Source organism: Bos mutus, chromosome 26, assembly GCF_027580195.1.
Source record: "Bos mutus isolate GX-2022 chromosome 26, NWIPB_WYAK_1.1, whole genome shotgun sequence".
In the NCBI taxonomy this organism is placed as follows: Eukaryota; Metazoa; Chordata; class Mammalia; order Artiodactyla; family Bovidae; genus Bos; species Bos mutus.
In genome coordinates this window covers 11,440,459-11,462,049 of record NC_091642.1, presented here as the reverse complement: position 1 = coordinate 11,462,049, position 21,591 = coordinate 11,440,459, and the positions used below count along the sequence as shown (strand labels likewise).

Sequence of the window (21,591 nt, the reverse complement as noted above, 5' to 3'; positions counted from 1 at the left end):
CTCTTGCCTGCAGAATCCTATGGACAGAGGAGCCTGGCGGGCTATAGCTCATGGCGTTGTATAGAGTGGAACACGACTGAGTGGCTAACATTATTATGTGCTGGTCACTTGCTGAAAGCTTAGGGAGGATTTTCTCATTTAGACTTACCTTGATTGAGGGTGGGAGGAGAAGGGGATGACAGAGGATGAGATGGCTGGATGGCATCACCGACTCAATGGACATGAGTTTGAGTAAACTCCTGGAGTTGGTGATGGACAGGGAGGCCTGGCGTGCTGCAGTCCATGCGGTTACAAAGAGTCAGACATGATTGAGCGACTGAACTGAAATGTTTCCCAGTGAGGAAGATGTCATTATTGTCTGAATTTTGCAGTTGCAGACCTGCATCCCAGAGAGATGAGAGAGCTTGCCCCAAACCACACAAGCTAGAGAGTGGGATAGCCCAGATTTGCACCCAAGCAGCCAGATCTGAGCCCTGCTGTCAGCCAGGAGGTTGCCCTGCAGTCTGGAGCTGAGTGTTCAGGACTCCTTGCTAAGGCTCACCAGCTCCTGGAGAATTGTTTTAAGGCCTTTCTGTGGCAGAGGAAATATTGAAGCTTTGTCTTGTTATAGAACAAGAATGTAGCTTTTGGATGTAGCTTGAAGTTTTTGCCCATTGACCGGCCATCACATGTCCTGTCTCTGGGAACTCAGGTGTGTGTTCCAGAGCTTTTATAGAGCACACGAGGGATATTTTTGCACTTTGAAAGAAATCCCTCTGATTTGGGGAGGAAATCTTGTTCATCAGTGACTGGAAAGATCACCAATGTTTATTTCAAAGATGATTGGAAAGATCTTTATGTCTGCAGACATCCCCAAATGTCCAGAACACTACATGAGCATCAGTCTTATTTTTATTGCTTTTTCATAATTACCTTCCTGCTGGAAAATAAACCAGATTTTTGTGAGTATCAGGAAAATTGAATAACGTAGGGTTCTTGTGAGTTGGGCATTGCCTTACATCTGTGTAGTAAAATCAGATTTTTTTTCCATTTCTGTTCCAACTCACATCTTCCATAAATCCTAGAAATAAAGCAACTAGCATGTGCATCACTAGTTTACTCCATGGTTTTAGTAGGAGGAGCTTCTGTTTATCACTTATCCCCATTTTCAAAGATTTCACATTTTGTGTGCTGTAAAACCCAATTTGGAGATGACTGCTCATATGGGATGTTGTGATGAGTCTGTGGCTGTGTCCTAGATTTATGAACAATGGATTGTTTTGAAGTCTAGATACAAATGCCACAAATATCCTGGCTGCAGACACAAATAGGATGGAGCACATTTGCATGTTGGCAGTGGAGGAAAGAAGACAGTAAAGGAGTTATTCAGTGCTGGGATTCTCAGAGAATAGAAGCGGATTCAGCCACAAACACTGATTCATACCCTCTAATCTCCTAATGAAATAAGTTCAACCTTTTGTTTTGTTAATAGTTGTTGATGAATTTCGTTCACTTGGTCGGAAGATTTAGTGCGGCTCCATAATAACATAAGGAAAGCAGTAGATACATTTAGAATATGTGCAACGCAAGATGAAAAATGCTTTGTCACCACATAAATTAGATTTGTTCTCCTGGGTTTTATTGAGAGTTTAATGCAAGATATCATTTGTCTGCTTTTGATCTCTACAAACCTTATGGTGTTTCTAAAAGAATGTATAAGAGAACATATTTTCAATGTTTTTTAAAAATCGCTTGGCTTCCTTAGAAAGCTCCAGTTTCATTATTTAACACATAAATAATCCTGGGGTCTCCTCTATTTTTGTTTAGAATGTTTTACTCTAAAGGCAAACTTGCTAACTTTCTAATAACCAAAGTGTTTTTTAAAGGCAGCTGCTGTGAATCCAGGTTTCTTTGCGAAATCAGTATTTCTGGAGTTATGCTTATTTGTGTGCATGTCTGTTTTAAAAGAGCTACTTGGTCAAATGTTACAAAAATATAATCAGAAGGTTAGGGAACTAAGTAAGGAGTAAATGGTAATGACATCACCTGGAAGCCCTGCCTGGCATTTTCTCTGTCTTTGGCACCATTAGCTAAGGTGAATGTATCTGTCAACATGAAACTTGGGTGTGGTTGGACCGTGAGATTCCAAGAGCTTGTTTCCCTGGATGCCCCTGGGCTTCTGTGGACCAGAGAGGAAGGCTGAGAACTCTCTTCTCACATACTGGGACTTGACTTTAACATTTGCTGGATATTCCCAGGCTATCAGCCGCTTCCTGATTCAGAAGAGGCCATGCTTCCTTTCTGAACATGTGGAGTGTATCAGCGCATCTTTGAAAGCCTGCTTTTTGGTGTAGAAAGACTACTCGGTATTCGTTATTGCTTTTCAGTTTTCTCTCTGTTGTTGCCTGTAGTGTCTTTGTCCAGAGAACACTTCCAGGGTGAGGAAAGCCACAGGAATTGCAGGTGATGTGAAGTCAAATAAGACTTGACCCCTGAGGGCTCGTGGGGGCAGTGGTACCCTGAAGCAAAGAGGAATCTGAGAAAGAGTGGAGGAGAGGCTCAGGTGCACTTTTAGGGACGTTCATCCCCATCCTCACCATTGTCCTCCTCCTTCTCATCACCGTGGTAGTCACGACAGCAGCTAGCATCTCTTGAATATAGTAACTGTGCTCATCACTTTACAACTAGCATCTCAGTGAATTCTCTCAGAATCCTTTGAGGTTGGCTCTTTTGTGATCCCATCATTTCAATGGAGAAAATGAAACTGTCATGAGATTAAACAGCTTATCCCAGGTTTACAACCGTCAGTGGCTGGACCAGGGTCTGAACGCCGCCGATCAGAGTGCAGACACTCTTGGAGCCGTTCAGCCGTGCTGCCTCCTTGGAGGTGGAAGGGAGGTGGACAGGTGGTGAGTGCAGCCTGTCACACACAGAAGAGCAGGTGTCAAGAAGACACAGTGGATCCAGGCTGTGGGGGCCCCATGAATGGGAGTTTGCTTGGAGTACTGCATGGTGAAGGGGGCAGCGGGAGGCAGGGGTGCAGGCAGAGTATGGACTACTTCAAGTTAGTTAATTATTACTTAATTCAACAGAAAGTTATGAAGCACTTTCCTAGAGCCACGCACGGTGTGTAGTGGAGGTGCAGAGCTGAGTAGGTATGGTTTCTGGTCTAGTGGGAACAGAGACATGAACACAAGTCAGACCATTCAGCATCACAGAAAAACCCTCGAAGGACAGGCAAGACTCAGGGAACTGAGGGAAGAGGAGGTGTTTCCCAAATTCTTAACTTAAAAATAGTAGTGTATTACTGGTACTGTGTTGATTTAATAACAGGAGCTTCTATTCTGTGATAGGATGCTTCTAAGGAAGACAAAAATAAAATCAGTTTGCGGGGAGGAGGGAAGGAAAAGAGACCAAGCTGGCTCGTGGTAGTTGAGTTTTTAGACATTTTGACAAGCCTTCGCTCCCAGCTCAGTGACAGGCCGTGATTGTTTGCCCACCGCAGGGCCCTTCCCAGGTGGCCGTGTGTCTTGAGTTGTTAGAAGCGCCGTGCAGTGCACACGCCTTCCTGTCGGATGCCCATGGTTTTGTCTGACAAGCTCTTCTGTGGCTAAAACATCCGAACACCAGGTGCCCGGGCTTCAAGCCCCTTGGTGGCTAAAAGTTCTTGGCCACTCATGCCCTTCCCTGGAGACAAGCCTTGTGTCTGGTGTCATGCCTGGTGGATTCCCAGAAGCATCCTGGCAACACAGTGCCTTATATCAGCACCCAGGGGTCACCCATTGTCTGGACTGGGGACGGACGGCATGTCCTGTGTTGCTTTCATTGGTGGATGCACAAGGTATGGCCCTTGTGTTCTCCAGTTCCCACTCCTGGTTGGAGCCACGGGGCTCCCACATGGCGCCCCATCTCCTGTTTGGTCAGAACAGTCCAGCTCAGGGTCATCCCCAGCAGGCAGCCTCTGGAACCTTGGAGGGGAAGTCTTCCCAAATCATATTTTCTCTGGGGTTCCAAATCTGTCTAACCTTAGACTATGCCTTCTGGGATTGTCTTATATTAATAGCAGGCTTCTCTGGTGGCTCAGATGGTAAAGTGTCTGCCTGCAATGTGGGAGACCCGGGTTCAATCCCTGGGTCGGGAAGATCCCCTGGAGAAATAAGTGGCTACCCACTCCCATACCCTTGCCTGGAAAATCCCATGGATGGAGGAGCCTGGTAGGCTACAGGTCATGGGGTCACAGAGTCAGACACGACTGAATGACTTCACTTTCCTTTCCTTTTATGTTAATAGCATATATGTGCTAAGATACTTAGTTGCTCAGTCTTATCTGACTCTTTGAGACCCCAGGGACTCATGCCCACCAGGCTAATCTGTCCATGGAATTCTCCAGGCAAAAATACTGGAATGGGTAGCCATTCCTTTCTCCATGGAATCTTCCTGACCCAGCGATTGAACCTAGATCTCCTGCATTGCAGGCAGATTCTTTACCATCTGAGCCACCAGAGAAGCCACCAAAAGCATACACATATACGTGTGTGTGTGTGTTTCTGCATATGTTGTTGTTGTTCAATTGCCCAGTCATGTCCAACTCTTTGTGATCCCATGGACCACAGCACGCCAGGCCTCCCTGTCCCTCACATCTCCCAGAGTTTTCCAAGTTCATGTCCATTGCTTCGGTGATGCCATCCAGCCACCTCATCGTCTGACACCCTCTTCTCCTTCTGGTCTTAATCTTTCCAGCATCAGGTGACCAAAATACTGGAGTTTCAGCTTCAGCATCAGTCCTTCCAGCAAGTATTCAGGGTTGATTTCCCTTAAGATTGACTGGTTTGATTTCCTTGCTGTCCAAGGGACTCTCAGAAGTCTTCTCCAGCACCACAGTTCGAACGCATTAATTCTTCGGCACTCTACCTTCTTTATGGTCCAACTCTCACAACTGTGCATGATCACTGGGAAGACCATAGCCTTGACTATGTGAACCTTTGTCGGCAGAGTAATGTCTACTTTTCAACACACTGTCTAGGTTTGTCATAGCTTTCCTGCCAAGAAGCAAACTTCTTCTGATTTCCTGACTGCAGTCACCATCCACAGTGATTTTAGAGCCCAAGCAGAGGAAAGCTATCATTACTTCCACTAGAATGGAGAATCCTCATGGATAAAGGAGCCTGGAGGGCTACAGTCCATGGGGTCACAAAGGGTCAGACACGACTGAGCAGCTAAGCACAGCACACAGCACATCTTCAGTTCACTATTGTTCTCATATTTATGGTTTGACTGTTTGTGGGGTTGCTGCAGTACTGTTCACTGTTCAGTGAGCTGCTCTCTCCTCTTTGAGGGCAGTGGCTGGTCTGTAGTGCCCAAAGTGAGAGGAAACCAAAAGCCCAGGACTTCTTTGACCTTAAGCTTAACTTTAGACTTAGGTAAGATGGCGCTTCAGCCAGCACTCTCTAAACACGGAATGTGTGAATCAGAACTGATGAAGTGCTTCTCAGTCATCAGAGTCATTTGAGGTGCTTGTTACACAATGTGGATTCCAGACCTGTCCTAGAAGAGGGTCTGAGGAGCCTTGTAACAAATGCTGCAGGTGAAGAGACCCCCAGGCACTGGTGTAGACTCATAGACTTGCTGGAACTCTTCCCTCACAAGTGAGTGTTGCCTTTTTCAGTCACCCTGGGTGAATCCTCTGCTTCTCTGCTCCAGTTCTGAATCTCCTTTTGTGCAGCTGTCCTAAAACCTGGGCCACACTCTTCTGAACACCCTCCATGGCGACAGGACTTACTGATGTTAAGTTGTTCAGGGCCATGGCCAATAAGGAGGCTCATCAAGCTGGTTTCTACCGTTTGTGGTCAGAAAGGAACCAGCCTGTAAGGAGAAGGGTTTTCTCCTGTCTCATGAACTGTCTGTGAATATTGCTCCTGAAGAGGAGTTCCCAAGATGCTCTGAGCTCTCGCGGTCTGGTTCTTGCATGTCTAGGACATCTCCAATTATTTTTATAGACTGTGTGCATTTAGAGGAATTCTGGTGTTTTTTTTAACAAAGGAAAGTATCGTCCAGCCATGCCTTAGTCCTGTTAGAAAGCCTCCTTTCCAAAAAGCAACATTGATTAGCACCCAGGTGGAGACTTCCCAAATTGTGAACACTGTTGGTTAACAGTTACCATCTCCCATGCCCACGCCTCCCACCATCGTCTGTGAGCCCAGCTGCAGACTTGTGAGATAGTTAATCCCTTTTGATTGCTATCCTGAGATGTTATAATCATAAGGATGTAACAAATATTGTATGCCAAAAAGTTCGTTCAGGTTTTTTGGTAAGACAGAATGAAACCCCCAAATGAATGAGCTTTTTGGCCAATCCAATACCTTTTTTTTTGATCATTGGAATGTTAGGGGGAAAAAGTACTAATTATAGAATGCTGAGTAAAGACTAGATATGGGAGGCAGAAAACCTGGCCTCTGAATCCCATCTTGTTACTTCCCAGCTGTGTCCTTGGGCACATCACATAGTCCCCAAGCCTGGCAAAGATTGTCACAATTTTAAGAGAGGATTTAAGAGACCCCAGTACTGGATGGTGCCTAAACATGGCTCCTGCCTCGTAGAAGGTTCAGTGATAAGAGTTGTTTGCATCTGAATCCCAACAGCTTGATTTGTTAAGTGCATACTGTACTCCTGAGTGCTTTGGTCTAGCAGAGGAAAGGGGATGGAAGAAGAGAAGAGGAGAGACTTCATGTGAAGGGACTAACCTCTGCTTTGCAGCGGAAATGAGTATTCAACCAAAGAATACCAAAGGGGAATGAATCAATAGACTCCAAGCAAATCCCACGTGTTCCCATGTGGCCAGAGCGCTGGGGATGGGAGGCCAAGGGTTCTTCCATCCCTCCACAGGGGAGGATGGGAGGAGGGTTACTACCAAAGATGTCACTGTAATTATAGACTCTTCTTTTCGTTTAAAAAGCCACCACTTTAAACGTGACTCACAGCAATTACAAATCAATTATAACCCATAATCAGACCTCTGATTTTTCAAGTCTGTGGAATCTCTCAGTATAGATATAAATCCTTCTTAGTATGAGGTCAAGAGTTCAGTGAGATCATTCAACTAGTGAATCCAAAGGAAGCTAACTGGAACTAATTATCAATCTGCTCTCTGATAGCAAACTACTGCCTTCATAAGGGATTATTTGTTATTTCTTCCAGGCAATTTCTTTCCTCACACCTCTGGCTGTTATTTGTGTGGTGAAAATTATCCGGCGGACAGACAAGACTGAAATTAAGGAAGCCTTCCTAGGTAGAGTATTCCCAGTTCCTGCTTTAGGGGATGGGGCTGAACTTGATTAGATTACCAGATTTCTAAAATCTCAGTTGCACTCAACTGATTTTTCTCTTGGTCAAATTAAGCTTGGTAGACACAAGACAAGGTAAACGTTTAGCCCTTTTAAAGAGCCAGTGCTTGGTAAGTAGCTCATCTGTGGGCCAGCCCATCGCCGCTGTCCCTTGTGCTGAAAATGCGTTTCGGGCTCCTCTCCAGAGCTCTGTGCTTCCTAAGCAAACTGAAAGGACAGCTCTTGGCTGTAAGGCAAAGTGAATCTGAAGCTTTGTCACCGCTGACTGTCCAACCCCACATTTGTGGCTAATAGGGCCCCATTTGGGGCAATTCAGACATCAACCACAGACTCCTGGACCAGTCACCATTGACTGGAAGCAAAAATGTGGAAAAGCAGATGTAAAATTTAATATCAGTTGGAAACAAGCTCCATAACCCATCACCACTGTGGGGACACTTTGGCAGTTAATCAGTTGTTATTATGTAAAGAATGCTACCATCTTTGCCATTGAGTATGACATGATGCTTATAAATTCTCCCTAAGCTGAGCCGTATCTGCGTGTGACAGGAGTTTGATAATTTTAGGGTTAAATCCATTTTTTTTTCTGATCTACATATTAATCAAAAGACAAAGTAAACAACAGCATGAAGAAAAAGCAGAACTGTTTGGCTTGTTTAGCAAAATAAACTCCCCGGAAGCCAGGGTTTTAGCTTTTTGGTCATCAGGAAAACTGGATTGGGTTTCTTTTCTGACATGACGCCTTGACGTTATCCAAACCCTCACACACGCTGTGTTGTTGGTGTGTTGTGTAGGCTCACCGTTCAGTAAGGTAGTAAATCTGGAATATGAGATTCTTCACTGAAGATGGTGTTTGTCAATTACTGGACTTTGAGGAAATGAAAAACATAGCAAACTAGGGTCTTCCCTGTTCTTTGTAAGGGAAGGAGGGTGGGGTGAGTTCTAGGGTGTGCAGAGCAGTGGAAGGACTGGGACCGTTTCTGACATAGCCAGGCTTTGGTTAGGCTCTGTGTAGTTGAAAAGAACAGAATTCCTCTCAAATTGGATTGAATAAATTAGAGGTTTGGTTATAGGACTATAACAAGCAATCTTACAGAACTTCAAGAATCAGAGGGAAACCCTCATGGGGATGGAATAGGGATCCAGGCCAAGAGGGGTGGAGGCGCCCTGTCAGTTTATGCCCCCTCTTCTCTGTGATGCGTCCTTCCTCTCCTCTCATTCCCTGCCTCAGTCTCCTGTGAAGACGTTGTCCCTGCTGCCTGCATCTTGGTCTGTGTGAGGCTTGGGCTTGCAGTGGCGGGTGCCCCTGCCCCACGCCTGCGTGACTGCTCAGCTCCAGTGCCACCTCCCAGTGTCACTGCGTCTTGTGGTCCAGACTTCCCAGGCGGAGACTCTGGACTTGACTCAAATCTCAAGCCTGGATGCAAAAGTCCCGAGTCTCTGGCCAGCCTGTGGATGCTCTGCTTGAAGACAGGTGTGTTCCCCAGGCTGCTCACCTGAGGTTTGAGGCTCTGGTCATCACATGGTCTCTGTCTCTTCAGCTGAGGTGATGGAAAAGTCAGGTTTTCCAGGAAGGGTGTAGGTGCCCTCCCTCTTGAGGCTCAAGCAGCTGTGTCAGCATTTGGACGGATACTACTGTGGTTCCCAAATGTCCCATTGGGAGCCCCTCTCAGCTGACCTGGAAATCTTTTTGCCTCACTTGTTATTCTAGCTGCTCCCCTGACACTGAGTCCCGAGATGTATGGCTGTGGGTAGGAACTGTCTTTCATGGTTTCAGTTATAATTTACTGGCTGCTTTTGGAGCTGGGAGATTGTTATGGCCTTGAGGAGCTTACAGTTACTTTCTCTAGACCTTTTCACTCTCAGCTAAATCTCCCTTAGGATGACACTTCAAAATTGTACACCATACCTGGCCTGTTAACAGAGAAGGTGGAGTTAATTGGATATTCTGTTTGCCTAAATAAATGAGAGGCTGCCTTGTAAAAATGATGAAGAACCTCCCTTTGTACACAATTAAAAAAAAAAAAAAGTTGCCACTTTTAGGAAGTCTTGGAAGGGGCTGGAGGGAATGATCTTTCAAAACCAAGGACAGAAAGCTAGGTGTAGCTTTTTCTCCATTATCTGGAATTCAGGACTTTCTCAGTGAGGGTGGTTTGGTCTGAGGTCCCTTCTTTACCCAGACGTCTTCAGCAGACCTGGACCCTAAGAACGCCCCTGAGATGCCTGTCCACAGCAGCCCACTCTGTGCATCTGTTCGTGTGCAAGTAAGGCTCGCCGCACCCAGGGATTTGGCTGCAGAACGGCCAAGTTGGTGTTAATAGAAAACCCTGTGTTTGAAGGACTGCAATGTTGAATTCCCAACAACAACAAAAGTGACAGCAACAAAAGCCCTCTAATCCTCTGGGGTTGCTTGTAAGCAGGAGTGCCCTCAATACAGGCCACTTGCAGGCCAACTCACATGACACATTGATTTGCATTTCTTTATCAGAACACAGTCTGGCTTGTCTTTCTGACTCTCCTCTCAACCCCGCAGTGCCGTGGGATGCTGTTGATGCACCCCTTATGAGCCAGATGCCTTGGGTCCTTGTTAATCGACAAGCCAGCCCCCCATGGTTGGGGTCATTCATTTTCTGCTCGTCCAGCCTTTCATGCCTCTACTCTCAGCCCAGCCTTCCCTGTGGTATCAGTGAGAGGTCCCCTGTCTGGGTCCCCTGGAGGTTATGCTATGCAGAAGAACGTAATAATTGGTTTACTTTACTTCCAGAAGGCTGTGATGCTTTCCACCCAGATCCTCGCTCTCTTCTGTCTCCTTCAGGCTTTTGGATCAGAGAGGGAAGCTGCCAGCTGTTGGTGCTTCCATCACAGCCACACCTTTTCTAGCTCAGCCACTTGAAGCTTTTCAGAGAATTGCTCTGCGCTATAGTAAACCCAGCCAGGGCAGAGGCTGGGGACGTGTATGGTGTTCTGGATTGATGTCATGGTCTCTGAACTTCCCCAAGGGCACTGGGAGGTCAGCTGGTGATGCTTGTTCCCGAAGACCTTTTCTGTGCAGAGGCCTTGCCAGGACCAGGAGGAGAAGGAGTTCAGCCCCGCTGGGAAAACACAGCAGTGAGCCTGTGCTGGGCCAGCCCTACCAAGAAAAGACCCCTGTCATCTCAGGGCAATCTCACGGTCTGTTAATTGTCATGGCTTTGGGAGAATCCTGCAGCAATGATGGCCCAGGGAATTCTCCCTCCTCTCTGCAAAGGAAACCTCTCAGCAGTGCTCCAAGCTTGTGAGAGAGAAGGGAAGCCAGCATTTTAGGAAGGAAGGATCTGTGCGTGCAGAGTGTAATCAGCAGATCTCTCCAAGTTCCTCCATGCTTGCCTCCAGGTTACACCGCGTTGCATGCTGGGTGTTTTAATGGTGGTCTGGTGCTGCTGACTCATGCCCCACTCTGCACCCAGGGGGCCCATCCCTCCTTTCCAGCTACTGTAATGTGGCCCATCCTCCGCTCTGGGGACTAGTTTCCCTTTGACAGAGGTGCTCATTTGAACTGGTCCCTCCCATTCTCTCTGCTTCCCCGTGACTTGATACAAGCAGGTGGGTTTTTGTCTCTATCTCAGTGGCCTGTGCCCTGGGTGACTGTGCTGACTGTTCACAGTCCTTTCATTTGTAGAATAACACATTTGTCTCCCCATGATCATGAACTGCTCCAGGCAGCTCCTTCCCGAAAGTGGCCCTCCACCGCTGTTTCCTTACATAAGTCTCAGCTAGTATTGAACAGTTAATACTTGCCAAAGGGAAATGGTAACTCACATGCTTTATTATTCGACAAAGCAACAGAACAGGACATCGATAGGTTTTTATTGCTTATGCAAAGTATTTGACCTTCCATCGCATTGACTTGCCTTTTGTGTAGTCTTGATAAACACAAGAGAGAGATGCAGGGGCCTTGCAGGGAAAACTCCATGACTCATTTCACCTGCATCCTTTGGACAATCTGTGCTTCATCCAGCAAAGTCCTTTCAAGCTGCTTAGAGAAATTCCCCAGGCTGTCTATTTGTGAAGAATGTCATCCAGAAGTGCCTACTGGTTTAGGTGGCAGAAAGAACCACCTGGGCAAACCTTTTCAAACACCAGTAATGAGGTATTGAAACACTTCACCTTCTTAGAAGTAGTGATTTGTTTGATAACAAGTGGACAGCTGTCAGCAGGGGACAAGTCAACAAGGAGGTGATGCCTGAGTGGGCACGCCAGTATGCAAAGGGATTCCTGCAGCTGCTCTGATTAGAATTATGTCTGAGAAGGTTGCCAGAAGGAAATAAAATGTTATGTTTCTTGCTACCAGTAAAAGAAATTCTACATGCTGTAGTATTAAATCTGTTCTATCAGGTCAGAACATGATACATGGGCTTCTCTATGATACTGAAAATTTCAGTCTAGGAGGAGAGATAAATTTCATGTCCTAGGGGCTTGGAATTTTATGAACTTTCAGTCTCCAAAGTCCAGTTCTAATTATGTTTTACTCTAGCCACTCAAATTTCCCTCCTTTTTAAAAAGCATTGGTTCATATTTCTATGGTCATAAATTAAATAGTGTGATGGAAAAGTAATGATGATAATGATGGTACTGATGATAATTTTGATTTGAGAGCCAGCTGGTTATTTTTCTGTTTGTTGGTTTTGTTTTGTAGCCGTGTCCTTGGCTCTTGCTTTGAATGGAGTCTGCACAAACACTATTAAATTGATAGTGGGAAGGTAAGTTCCAAAAAGAAACAAGCAGTGACTTAGTTTCAAGGTCAGCCGTGTAGAAACCTTGGCCACAGGAAACTGGATGGGACAGATTGGAGCTCATCTGGTTTTCCTTAAATTGTTGTCCTTCTGGGGTTTCTGTCCTCAACTCAGATCTTTCCACTCCTTTGAATGATAAACTCACTACTTCAGTAAGCATGACATCAATAGTAAAGAAGTATCTAATGACTATACTTTCTTGGGGACCAATGTCAAGAAAGCCATTTCCAGCCCACTGGTATTCCAGGGCCTCACCAGACACCCACTCACTTATCAGTTTTGGCATCCAAAAAATAGATAATCTTGCTTATTTATCATTGTCTCTGGGATAAGCAATATGGATTAGTATTTGAGCTGTGACTCATGACACATTTCTCTTACCCTCCTGGGAGATGATTTCTATTTTCTGTTTATCTTGCCTTCTCCCCCAAATGCTCTGGAAATGAGCTAGTCTCTGTAGAGAAAAACAGTCAAAAAATCTGAGTTCGAGACCTGACTTAGGCCCTGACTAGCTGTTGGCCTTGGACAGGTTGGTTTCCCTCTTGGAACCTCAGTATTTAGCAATCAGGTACTTGGTGTGCAGTCCTGGTCAGGCAACGAGGGGGCAGAAGATGGATATAGATTGGTCAGCAAGTGGCCTTGGGCTGCATTGTCCTTCCAACTTTCTGTGCTTAGAGTTGCTGAGGGCCCAATGAAATGCTGATTCCCAGGTCCTCTCTGAGGCTCTGGTTCAGTAGGTGAATAGCCACACTTAAAGACACACATAGGGGAGAAACAGCACACCAACAGTTCTGATAGATTATTGATAATTGATATGTTATAGATACTGATAGATTGTTATTGGGCCCAGATCCCAGAGCTGGAGGACCAGTGAGCCCTTAGAGTTCACAGTGAGAACCATATGAACTGTAACCCAGTGTGTGCAGAAAAGGGGGGCTGTGTTTATAGTATTAGAAAATCCTTGTCCATGGCAGGCATCTGGCAGAGTTAGTTGAATTCATGTGAAGAATTCACCATCACTCATCACAGTGAGAATCCACACTTGAGTGAAGTGGACACGTGGGGTGTGGTGTGTAGGTGCAGGAATCCAATTGCCAGGGTTCAGAGCTTGTCTTTGCCACTTACTGGTTGTGTGTGACCCTGGGCAGGAGTGTGATCTTTCTAAGCTTTCATTTTCACACGTGTGAAATGAAGGAAGTTCCAGGACCTGCCCCAGGGTTGTCATAAAAATCATACAGTGTGACCCATGGGTGGTACTTAGTGCTGGGTCTGGTATGCAGTTAAGTACTAAGTGCATGTTAGCCGTGATTATGGCAGTTGACTTGGCCTCGGGACCAGCTTGTCGCCTACTTCCTTACCCCACAACCTGGACCAAGAGCTGGGCTGGTGACTGTGTGCCAAAGCTCAGAACTGAGTTTTCAGGTCTTCTCAGTGAAACCTGCTCTTTAAGGAAGTGTAGGCAGTTGGCCATCAGATTCAAGATACAGGGCCATGAGGAGCCTGGAGGCTTGGATCCTGGTAGCAGCCTCCGAGCAGTGGAGCCATAGATGGAGCTGTGGCTCCATCTTTATTTCACCACCGCCATGCTCAGGTGGCTCCCGGAAGTCATCTCTCTTGACCCTCAGTACCTCACTTTTGGGTAGGTATTGATATCCCTCTTTTACAGATGTGGAGACTGAGGGTGGCTATGTGACTACCTAAGTCATAAAACTAGTAAGTGGCAGAGTGGGAGTTCCAGCCCAGATCTTTCTGACGCTGAAGCCTGAGCTTTGCCTAAGCCCACGGTGTCTTCCGGTGGGGGCTGCGGTGTTGATGGCAGAAGAAGGAACTGGGGCAGCAGCAGGGGTCGGCGGGGTCAGCTGGGGTTTGTTTGTGATGGCAGCGTTTTATATTGAAACTGTCCATGGTGTCTTTTGTAGACCTCGCCCCGATTTCTTTTACCGCTGCTTTCCAGATGGAGTGATGAACTCGGAAATGCACTGCACCGGTGACCCCGACCTGGTGTCCGAGGGCCGCAAAAGCTTCCCCAGCATCCATTCCTCCTGTAAGTTCCCTGCTTGGGAGACTCTGATTCCTAGGTCATGTCTCCTGATCACTCTTTTTGGGAATTTATGTAAAGGGAAAAGTATTGATCCTTGAATGTCAAGTGAAGTTCACTTTTCTTCTCTGTAGGGCGGTTGTCTTAGAAACAAGACATTCCCCAGGAAGAAATAAGCCTGAGGCCAAGACTCTGGAGTTTACAAAACATTGTATGTGTGGCTCCTGTCAACTCAGCAGGGTGAAACTTGCGACACTTTACCCTTTGGCAGTATCCATTCAGGATGCTGACAGTCAAGGGAATTAACCGTGTTCCCCGGGACCGTATGCCTTTCAGCTCAGTGTCCTCTCTAGGTTTCCCCTTCAATGAAAGTTTGTGTGTGTGTGTGTGTGTATGTGTGTGTACTGTACCAACATATGGCATATATGTGTATATATATACATGTACATACACGCCATCACCCCTAATATATAGTCTGATTATAGGTATGTAAGCTGGGACTTCCCTGGTGACTCAGGCAGTAAAGCATCTGCCTACAGTGTGGGAGACCCGGGTTCAGTCCCTGGGTGGGGAAGATCCCCTGGAGAAGGAAATGGCACCCCACTCCAGTACTCTTGCCTGGAAAATCCCATGAACGGAGGAGCCTGGCAGGCTACAGTCCATGGGGTCGCAAAGAGTCGGACACACTGAGCGACTTCACTTTCACTTTCTTTCAAGCTGGGACCAGCCTTAAACTAAATAATGTGAACCAGGTGCAGTGTGGTGTAGTGGAGAGTACGCAGGTCTTCGAAGTGTGACAAATCCTGGCTATGCAGATACAAACTGTGACTTAACCTCTCTGTGCCTCAATTCCTGCTGTGTAGACTGGGAATGATAAGGCCTCCACTGTTAGTTGGAGTGAGGGTTAAAATAAGTGATGGTGACCACTGACATTTCTGGAGCATCACCATGCCAAAATGTTTCAATGCATTATCTTATTTAATCCACTCCATGAACGTCAAGTACTTGGTATCATGCTTTAAATAAACCAAGTTATCCATGTCAGAGTGTCCTGGTCACATCTTCTTTCATTCCATCAGTGTTTACTGAGTGAGTCAGGTGCCAGACATTGTGACAGGTGCTGGGGACATGGAGATAAATGAGCCACAGCTCGTGTCCTGGGGAGTCCGTAGGCAGTGGCAGGCTGTGTATTTAGGTTGGTGATTCTGAAATCCTTGGAGAGGAACCAGGTCCCCAGGTGACCACTTGGGAGAGGACTGGCCGCTCTTATGACTTGAAGTCCTTGATTCCCCACAGGTTGGATCATTGTTGACCCTTGATTCCCCACAGGTTGGATCGTTGTTGACCTTGGCCAAGCCTGTTACCCTCATCCTTTTTCTTTTTTCTAAGTAGCTAATACACACCCTGATAATGGCTGGACCAACGAGTAACTGGATGGCCTTTCCTGCAGAGTGGTAGTTGGCCATTTTTGCTCAGATTCACTGGAGATTAGGGCTTGTCAGCAATATCGGGGCGCCTGGCACTCTGAGTGACTCTCCGTTGGCCTGTGCCACAGCCCTGCCAGGTCCGGTTGTCCCTACTGTGTGCATAGGAACAGCGAGGCTTAGACAGACTCAGAAGATTATTCAAGGACACTAGCTGACCTCCCTGCCAGCCTCTAATGTGATAGTGTCTTGGGCTTTTGGTGGTTAAACAACAAATACAACAAGGTATTCACACTTTGGGCACCTGATGCGAAGCACTGACTCATTGGAAAAGACCCTGATGCTGGGAAAGATTGAAGGCAGGAGGAAAAGGGAAAGACAGAGGATGAGATGGTGGGCTGGCATCACCGACTTGATGGACATGAGTTTGAGCAAGTTCCGGGAGTTGGTGATGGACAGGGAAGCCTGGCGTGCTGCATTACATTGTGTTGCAAAGAGTTGGACGTGACTGAGTGACTGAACTGATTCACAGTCCATGTTCATTTAAATAAATAACTCTTTTTCTCCCCTAGTTTATTGGAGACTTTAGTGGATTGAATAATGACACCAAAAAAAAATTTGTCTAGATCCTAGCCCACAGGACCTGTGAATGTGACTTTATTTGGGAAAAAAAGCCTTTGTGGATATAGTTAAGGATCTCAACATGAGTTCATCCTGGCTTTAGGGTGGGCTGTAAATCCTAGGATAGATGTCCTTATAAGAGAAAGGCAGAGGAATATTGAGACTTAGAGATATGAGGAAGGAGGTCACGTGAAGATGGAGGCAAGAATTGAAGTGATATAGTTGCAAGCCAGGAGAAGACAATGGCACCCCACTCCAGTACTCTTGCCTGGAAAATCCCATGGATGGAGAAGCCTGGTAGGCTGCAGTCCATGGGGTTGCAAAGAGTCGGACATGACTGAGCGACTTCACTTTCACTTTTCACTTTCATGCATTGGAGAAGGAAATGGCAACCCACTCCAGTGTTCTTGCCTGGAGAATCCCAGGGACAGGGGAGCCTGGTGGGCTGCCGTCTATGGGGTCGCACAGAGTCGGACACGACTGAAGCGACTTAGCAGCAGCAGCAGCAGTCGCAAGCCAAGGAACCCTGGAGCCACTAGAAGCTGGACGAGGCAGGAAGGAGTCTCCCTTGAAGCCTTCAGAGGGGCTGCGGACCTGCCAGCACCTTAATATGGGACTTCTGGTCTCCAGAACTGGGAGAGAATACATTTCTTTCATTTTCAGCCCCCAGGTTTGTGATAATTTGTCGCAGTGTTATCCATCAGGCTTCTTGGCCTTCCCCAGTCAATAGGAATTGACTGGAGGCCAGATAAGAAACTGGCAAGTTTACTGGGGGCCCTACTGCAGCAAGGGAGAGCGAGAACAAGCAACAGGTTTCCCTTAATCCTTGAGCAGGGGGCAAGCCTGCTCCTTATACGGGGTGAAGGCAGGGGTGTGTCCGGGGATCAGGCCGAAGGGGTGGCTTAGGTGTTTTGCCCACCCCTTAGGTGGTGGTGTGTGCAGTACCCTGCCTTTGCTCCCAACGCTCTGTGCTCCAGGCTCCTCAAAAGTGGCCAATGGATTTCTTGGTCTCTTTGTATCTTTTGTCCAGAATTTGCCCCACCTGCGTGTGTACACAGTTACTTTTAGTCCCATACAGTTTCTTTGTATTTTGTTGCTCAAGGAGAAGTGTGTCCAGGTGCAAGCATCGCAGCACTGCAGCCAAAGGTCCCAGGTCCCTGGCCTGTCTCAACAGCAGCCCTGAGTAAAGAAGGAGGAGACTGAGACTGAACACTTCCTGGTTAACAGAGCAGGTCTGGCTTCAGAGCCTTGGAGGTGGGGGAGGGGAGATTGACAGAACATGCGTTCCTGAGGTTAATATGGCCAGGGGCACAGCATGCATGAAGGTTAGGGTTCATGGTGCTTCTAGGCTCTCGTCGTTCCTGGTATTTATGGTCGAGCATCTGTTTGGAATAATCACTTTAGTTGGAGGAAGGCCTGCTATATTGATTTTCTGTCTCCTTGTTATCAGGAATTCCCCGGGTGGTGTTTTTTAGATGTACCTGGGATAGTATTCACCGGGGCCGGCTTCCATCTGCTTTTCATCTGTATCCTTGCGGGGTCACTCAAGTTTTCTGCAGTTTCTGGTCTCTGAGAGATTTGGTGCTGAGCTTTAAAGGGGTTCAAAAGTTATTAGCAGTAAGAAGTGAAACCCTTTGGGGAAATTTTCATCCTGGTTTTCAAATGGTTATCTGAGGACTGCAGCACAGTTTTCTATCTACCGTTGCATCTGAACTCGGGAAGGAAATAGCTCTCACGTGAATGACTCAAGCTAGGAGACTGCTGGATTGCAGAGTAGCGGTCAGGACCCTCAGAAGTTTCTTTTAGAGGCACACCCCTGCCTTGTCAAATGCATTTCCTGATGGATCTGCCCACCAGCTGCCTTGTCCAATGGGAGGCTGATGTCCCTTCTGTGCTCGACAAGCTTTCTGACAGAGGCTATTACTATCTTTTGCTTAAGACTTCACTTTCACTTTTCACTTTCATGCATTGGAGGAGGAAATGGCAACCCACTCCAGTGTTCTTGCCTGGAGAATCCCAGGGACGGCGGAGCCTGGTGGGCTGCTGTCTGTGGGGTCCCACAGAGTCGGACACGACTGAAGCGACTTAGCAGCAGCAGCTTAAGATGTGCTTAAAATGTTACAGATTTTTACTGTTTGGCTGACAGGATCCTTCCCAGCCTCTAGGCTTTCGGTGAGTATTTTCCTCTGCTCTTTTTTATGACAGATCAGTGGTTGCCTTGCAGGCAGCTGCCGTATCCACTTAGAAAACCATCAGTGCCGCTTTCCGGCTTTCTTACTGTAGCTGATAGGACGCCTGGTGTGACTCATTGCTCCCCAGAGGAGGTGGTGGACCTCAGAAGGGTGACCTCAGTGGACTCCCGTTTTGAGACACAGGCTCTTTCTCCCTTCTTATTTATCCATTTTTGTGGATTACACTTGAGTGAGTGGACCCAGGGGTTCTGGACCAACGGATCTCTGGAGACAAATCCCCCATTCTGGGTAAACATGGGTTTGCTTCTGCTCTGTTCACAGATAATTGGTGACTGGAAGGTAGTCGACGCCCACATGTCATCCTGCAGAACAGTTGGTTTTATTTGAACAGAAGAACAAACACTAATGTCTTTTGGAAACCAAAGATCTTTTTCTTGGTTTACCACAAGCAGTCAAACAGCACTGCCCTGAAGGGCTCATGTGACAACCTTTCAGCACACAGCGTGACCGTGGCAGCCATGTCAGAGGACTGGCTGTGTGAGGCACAGCTTCAAAGAGCGAGTGATTTCCTTCAGAGTTTTGAGAAGCTTGGGGTTTAAAGTGGAGAAAGGCGATGAACTGTCTTTCATCACATTATCTCAGCTTTTGATTGGGTGTTGTTTCAACTTGCAGAACGAGGATAGATTTCAGAGAGAAAAATTGGAAAAAAAAAAAAAAAAACAAAAAACACCCTATTATTACCAAGTCAAGGTATTAAGAAACTTTCTTCTATAAAATGGAGGGAATGAATAAGGTGATACTGTATTCCGGGCTTGGCAAATGACAGCATGTGCACTGCCTGTTTTTGTAAATAAAGTTTTATTGGAACACAGAGGTGCCCATCACTTACATATTGTGTGTGGAGGCTTTTACTTTATAATGGCAGAGTTGGTAGTTGCAGAAGAGACCTGGCCCACAAAACTACAAGCATATTGCCCATATTCCAAACAAATAGTATTAAAAAGCATTACTTCAGGGTTCCTGGTGGGGGACGGAAGAATAGGCCAAGCACAGAGGAGTTTTAGGACAGTGAAACTGCTTTATATGACACTATACTGGTGGATGCTTGTCACTGTATTATGCACTTGTCGAAACCCATAGACTATACAGCATCAAGAGTGAACCCTAATCAAACTGTGGACTTTGGGTGATTCTGATGTGTAAGTGTAGGTTCGTCAATTGTGACAGCTGTTGGAGGATGTTGATAATGAGGGATGCTGTGAAGGTCAGGGTTGGGGTAGGGGGAACTTAGCATCTATAGGAAGTCTCTGTACCTTTTAAAATTTGCTGTATACCTAATGCTGGTCTCAGAAACTAAGGTCTAAGAAAAAGGTGTTAGTAAAGCAAGACCAGTGCACTTGAATTGTGCACACAGGTATTTCATTTTTAAAGAACTCCACTATGGAATAAAAAGGAGGCATTTACAGGGTGGTGGTGGTGTTCAGTCACTAAGTCGTGAAGGATAATCAGTGCTTGTGGGATGCATTCTTTACATGACAGACAGAATTTCAAGACCTGACTGGTGGTGATTTAACTCTTCTCGGGCACTCAGTGTTTTGCAGGCACAGTCTTGCTCTTGAGGAGGGCACAGGTGCTCTGAAATGGCCCTGTCCTGTCTGGGGTCAAGGCCAATGCCAGGCACTTTCCACAGTGCTCTGGGTTTGGGGAGCTGGGAATTCCAGTGCAGGGACAGGGACAGCCTCTGGAGGTAAAGCCCTTTCTTCTGTCATTTCCCAGGAGAGCACACATGAGCAGGTGTTCGGGGTCTTTTATGTTTGAAGTATCTTTATGCTACCCTCCAGCTGAGTGTAGAATTCTTGGTTGAAAATCAGTTCTGTGCAGGATTCTAGTTTACTGTGTGATTCAGAGAGACCCTATGACATTCCCCTCTTTCGTCTTGCTTTTCTCTTTCTCTCTCTGGAACTTCTTAGGAACCTTTATCTCTGGTCGTCTGAAGTTTCACAATGATGTGCCTTCCTGGGATTTTTTTTTCTTTATATTTATTGTTCTGGTCTCTCAGTAGGTCCTTCTACTCTGGAACTTTGTGTCACTTCCTCTGTATTCCGTTTCTTTTCTCTGGATCCTGTGTTAGGCAGGTGTTGAATCTCCTGGGTTGATTTTATCTTTTAATTTTATTTCCTACTATCTTTCTCTTTGTGTTTTTGTTCATCTCTCTAGGAGAGTTTAAAAATTTTATTTACCAACCCTTCTATTGAATTTTATTATGAATTTTGTATTTTTAATTTCCAAGAGCTCTTTCCTGAACTCTGATTTAACAAAAAAATAACATCAGGTTCTTTTTCTCACGGGTATACTCTCTTTTCTCTTTGACTGCAGACGTCATCTGCTCCTCACCTTCTCTTGATCTGCATGTTTTTGGTATCTAGCTTTCCTTACATATCTGGCAGTCTTCCGCTGGATGTTCTTTATTACATATCTGGCAGTCTTCCGCTGGATGTTCTTATCTAAGGTGGGAGTGCTGAAGCTAACTGGACAGAGTCCGTTAAGTGGGCTCCGCTGAAGAGTGGGAGGGAAGCGAGCTGGGGCTTCACTGGTTGGCCCTGAGTGCTAGCATCTGGCCTTTACTTAGAGGCTATTCTTTTCACTGGTGGGAACTCCCCTCCCCTGCCCTCCCCAGTCTCTGGCTGGGTGTATATGAACCTGGCATTCTGCAAGCCAAGCCCAGGGGCTTGCTTTCTCACAGGTTACCTTGCAGACTTTCCCTAAGCCCCCCTGTTTTCAGCCTGATTGTTTAGCCTTTTTCTGCATTTGACTGCTTTTTCCAAGCCCAGAGCCTTGGATGGTTAAACCTTCTACCTTCTTTAAGAGTTGAGGAGGTGACAGTTTACTGGTTCGAGGATGAGGTGGGGACCTGGAAAGTTCAGCTGCTCTCTGGGGACTTCCCACCTACTTTCCTGTCCAGCCCGCATCTGACCCCTGCCCTCTGCGGTACCTCTGCCTCCAGTTCAAACACTTGCAGGGCCCCTCCTGGTGAATTAGGGCTTCTCATGGGCATCACCATCCACAGGACCACGTGGAGATGTGCCTTTCCTCTCTGAGTCAGCATCTGCTCTGCCAGCTTCTTCCCACCCTCGTATATCGTGGGGTGGTGTTGAGGTGCTTTTTGTTTTATTGAAGATAGAATTCGTCTCCCTCTTTGCATAGTCAGGGTTCTCAGGAGAAACA

At 46.5% G+C, this 21,591-nt stretch overlaps 1 protein-coding gene across 1 annotated transcript in view; it reads left to right on the top strand.

Moving 5' to 3' along the window:
- PLPP4 (phospholipid phosphatase 4) overlaps window positions 1-21,591 on the top strand; it is a 146,630-nt gene that overhangs the window by 63,025 nt on the left and 62,014 nt on the right. Inside the window, exons 3-5 of the mRNA XM_005890174.2 lie at window positions 7,174-7,264; window positions 11,995-12,058; window positions 14,011-14,135. Coding sequence (XP_005890236.1) covers window positions 7,174-7,264; window positions 11,995-12,058; window positions 14,011-14,135 — 280 coding nt within the window. The remainder of the gene's footprint in view (window positions 1-7,173; window positions 7,265-11,994; window positions 12,059-14,010; window positions 14,136-21,591) is intronic.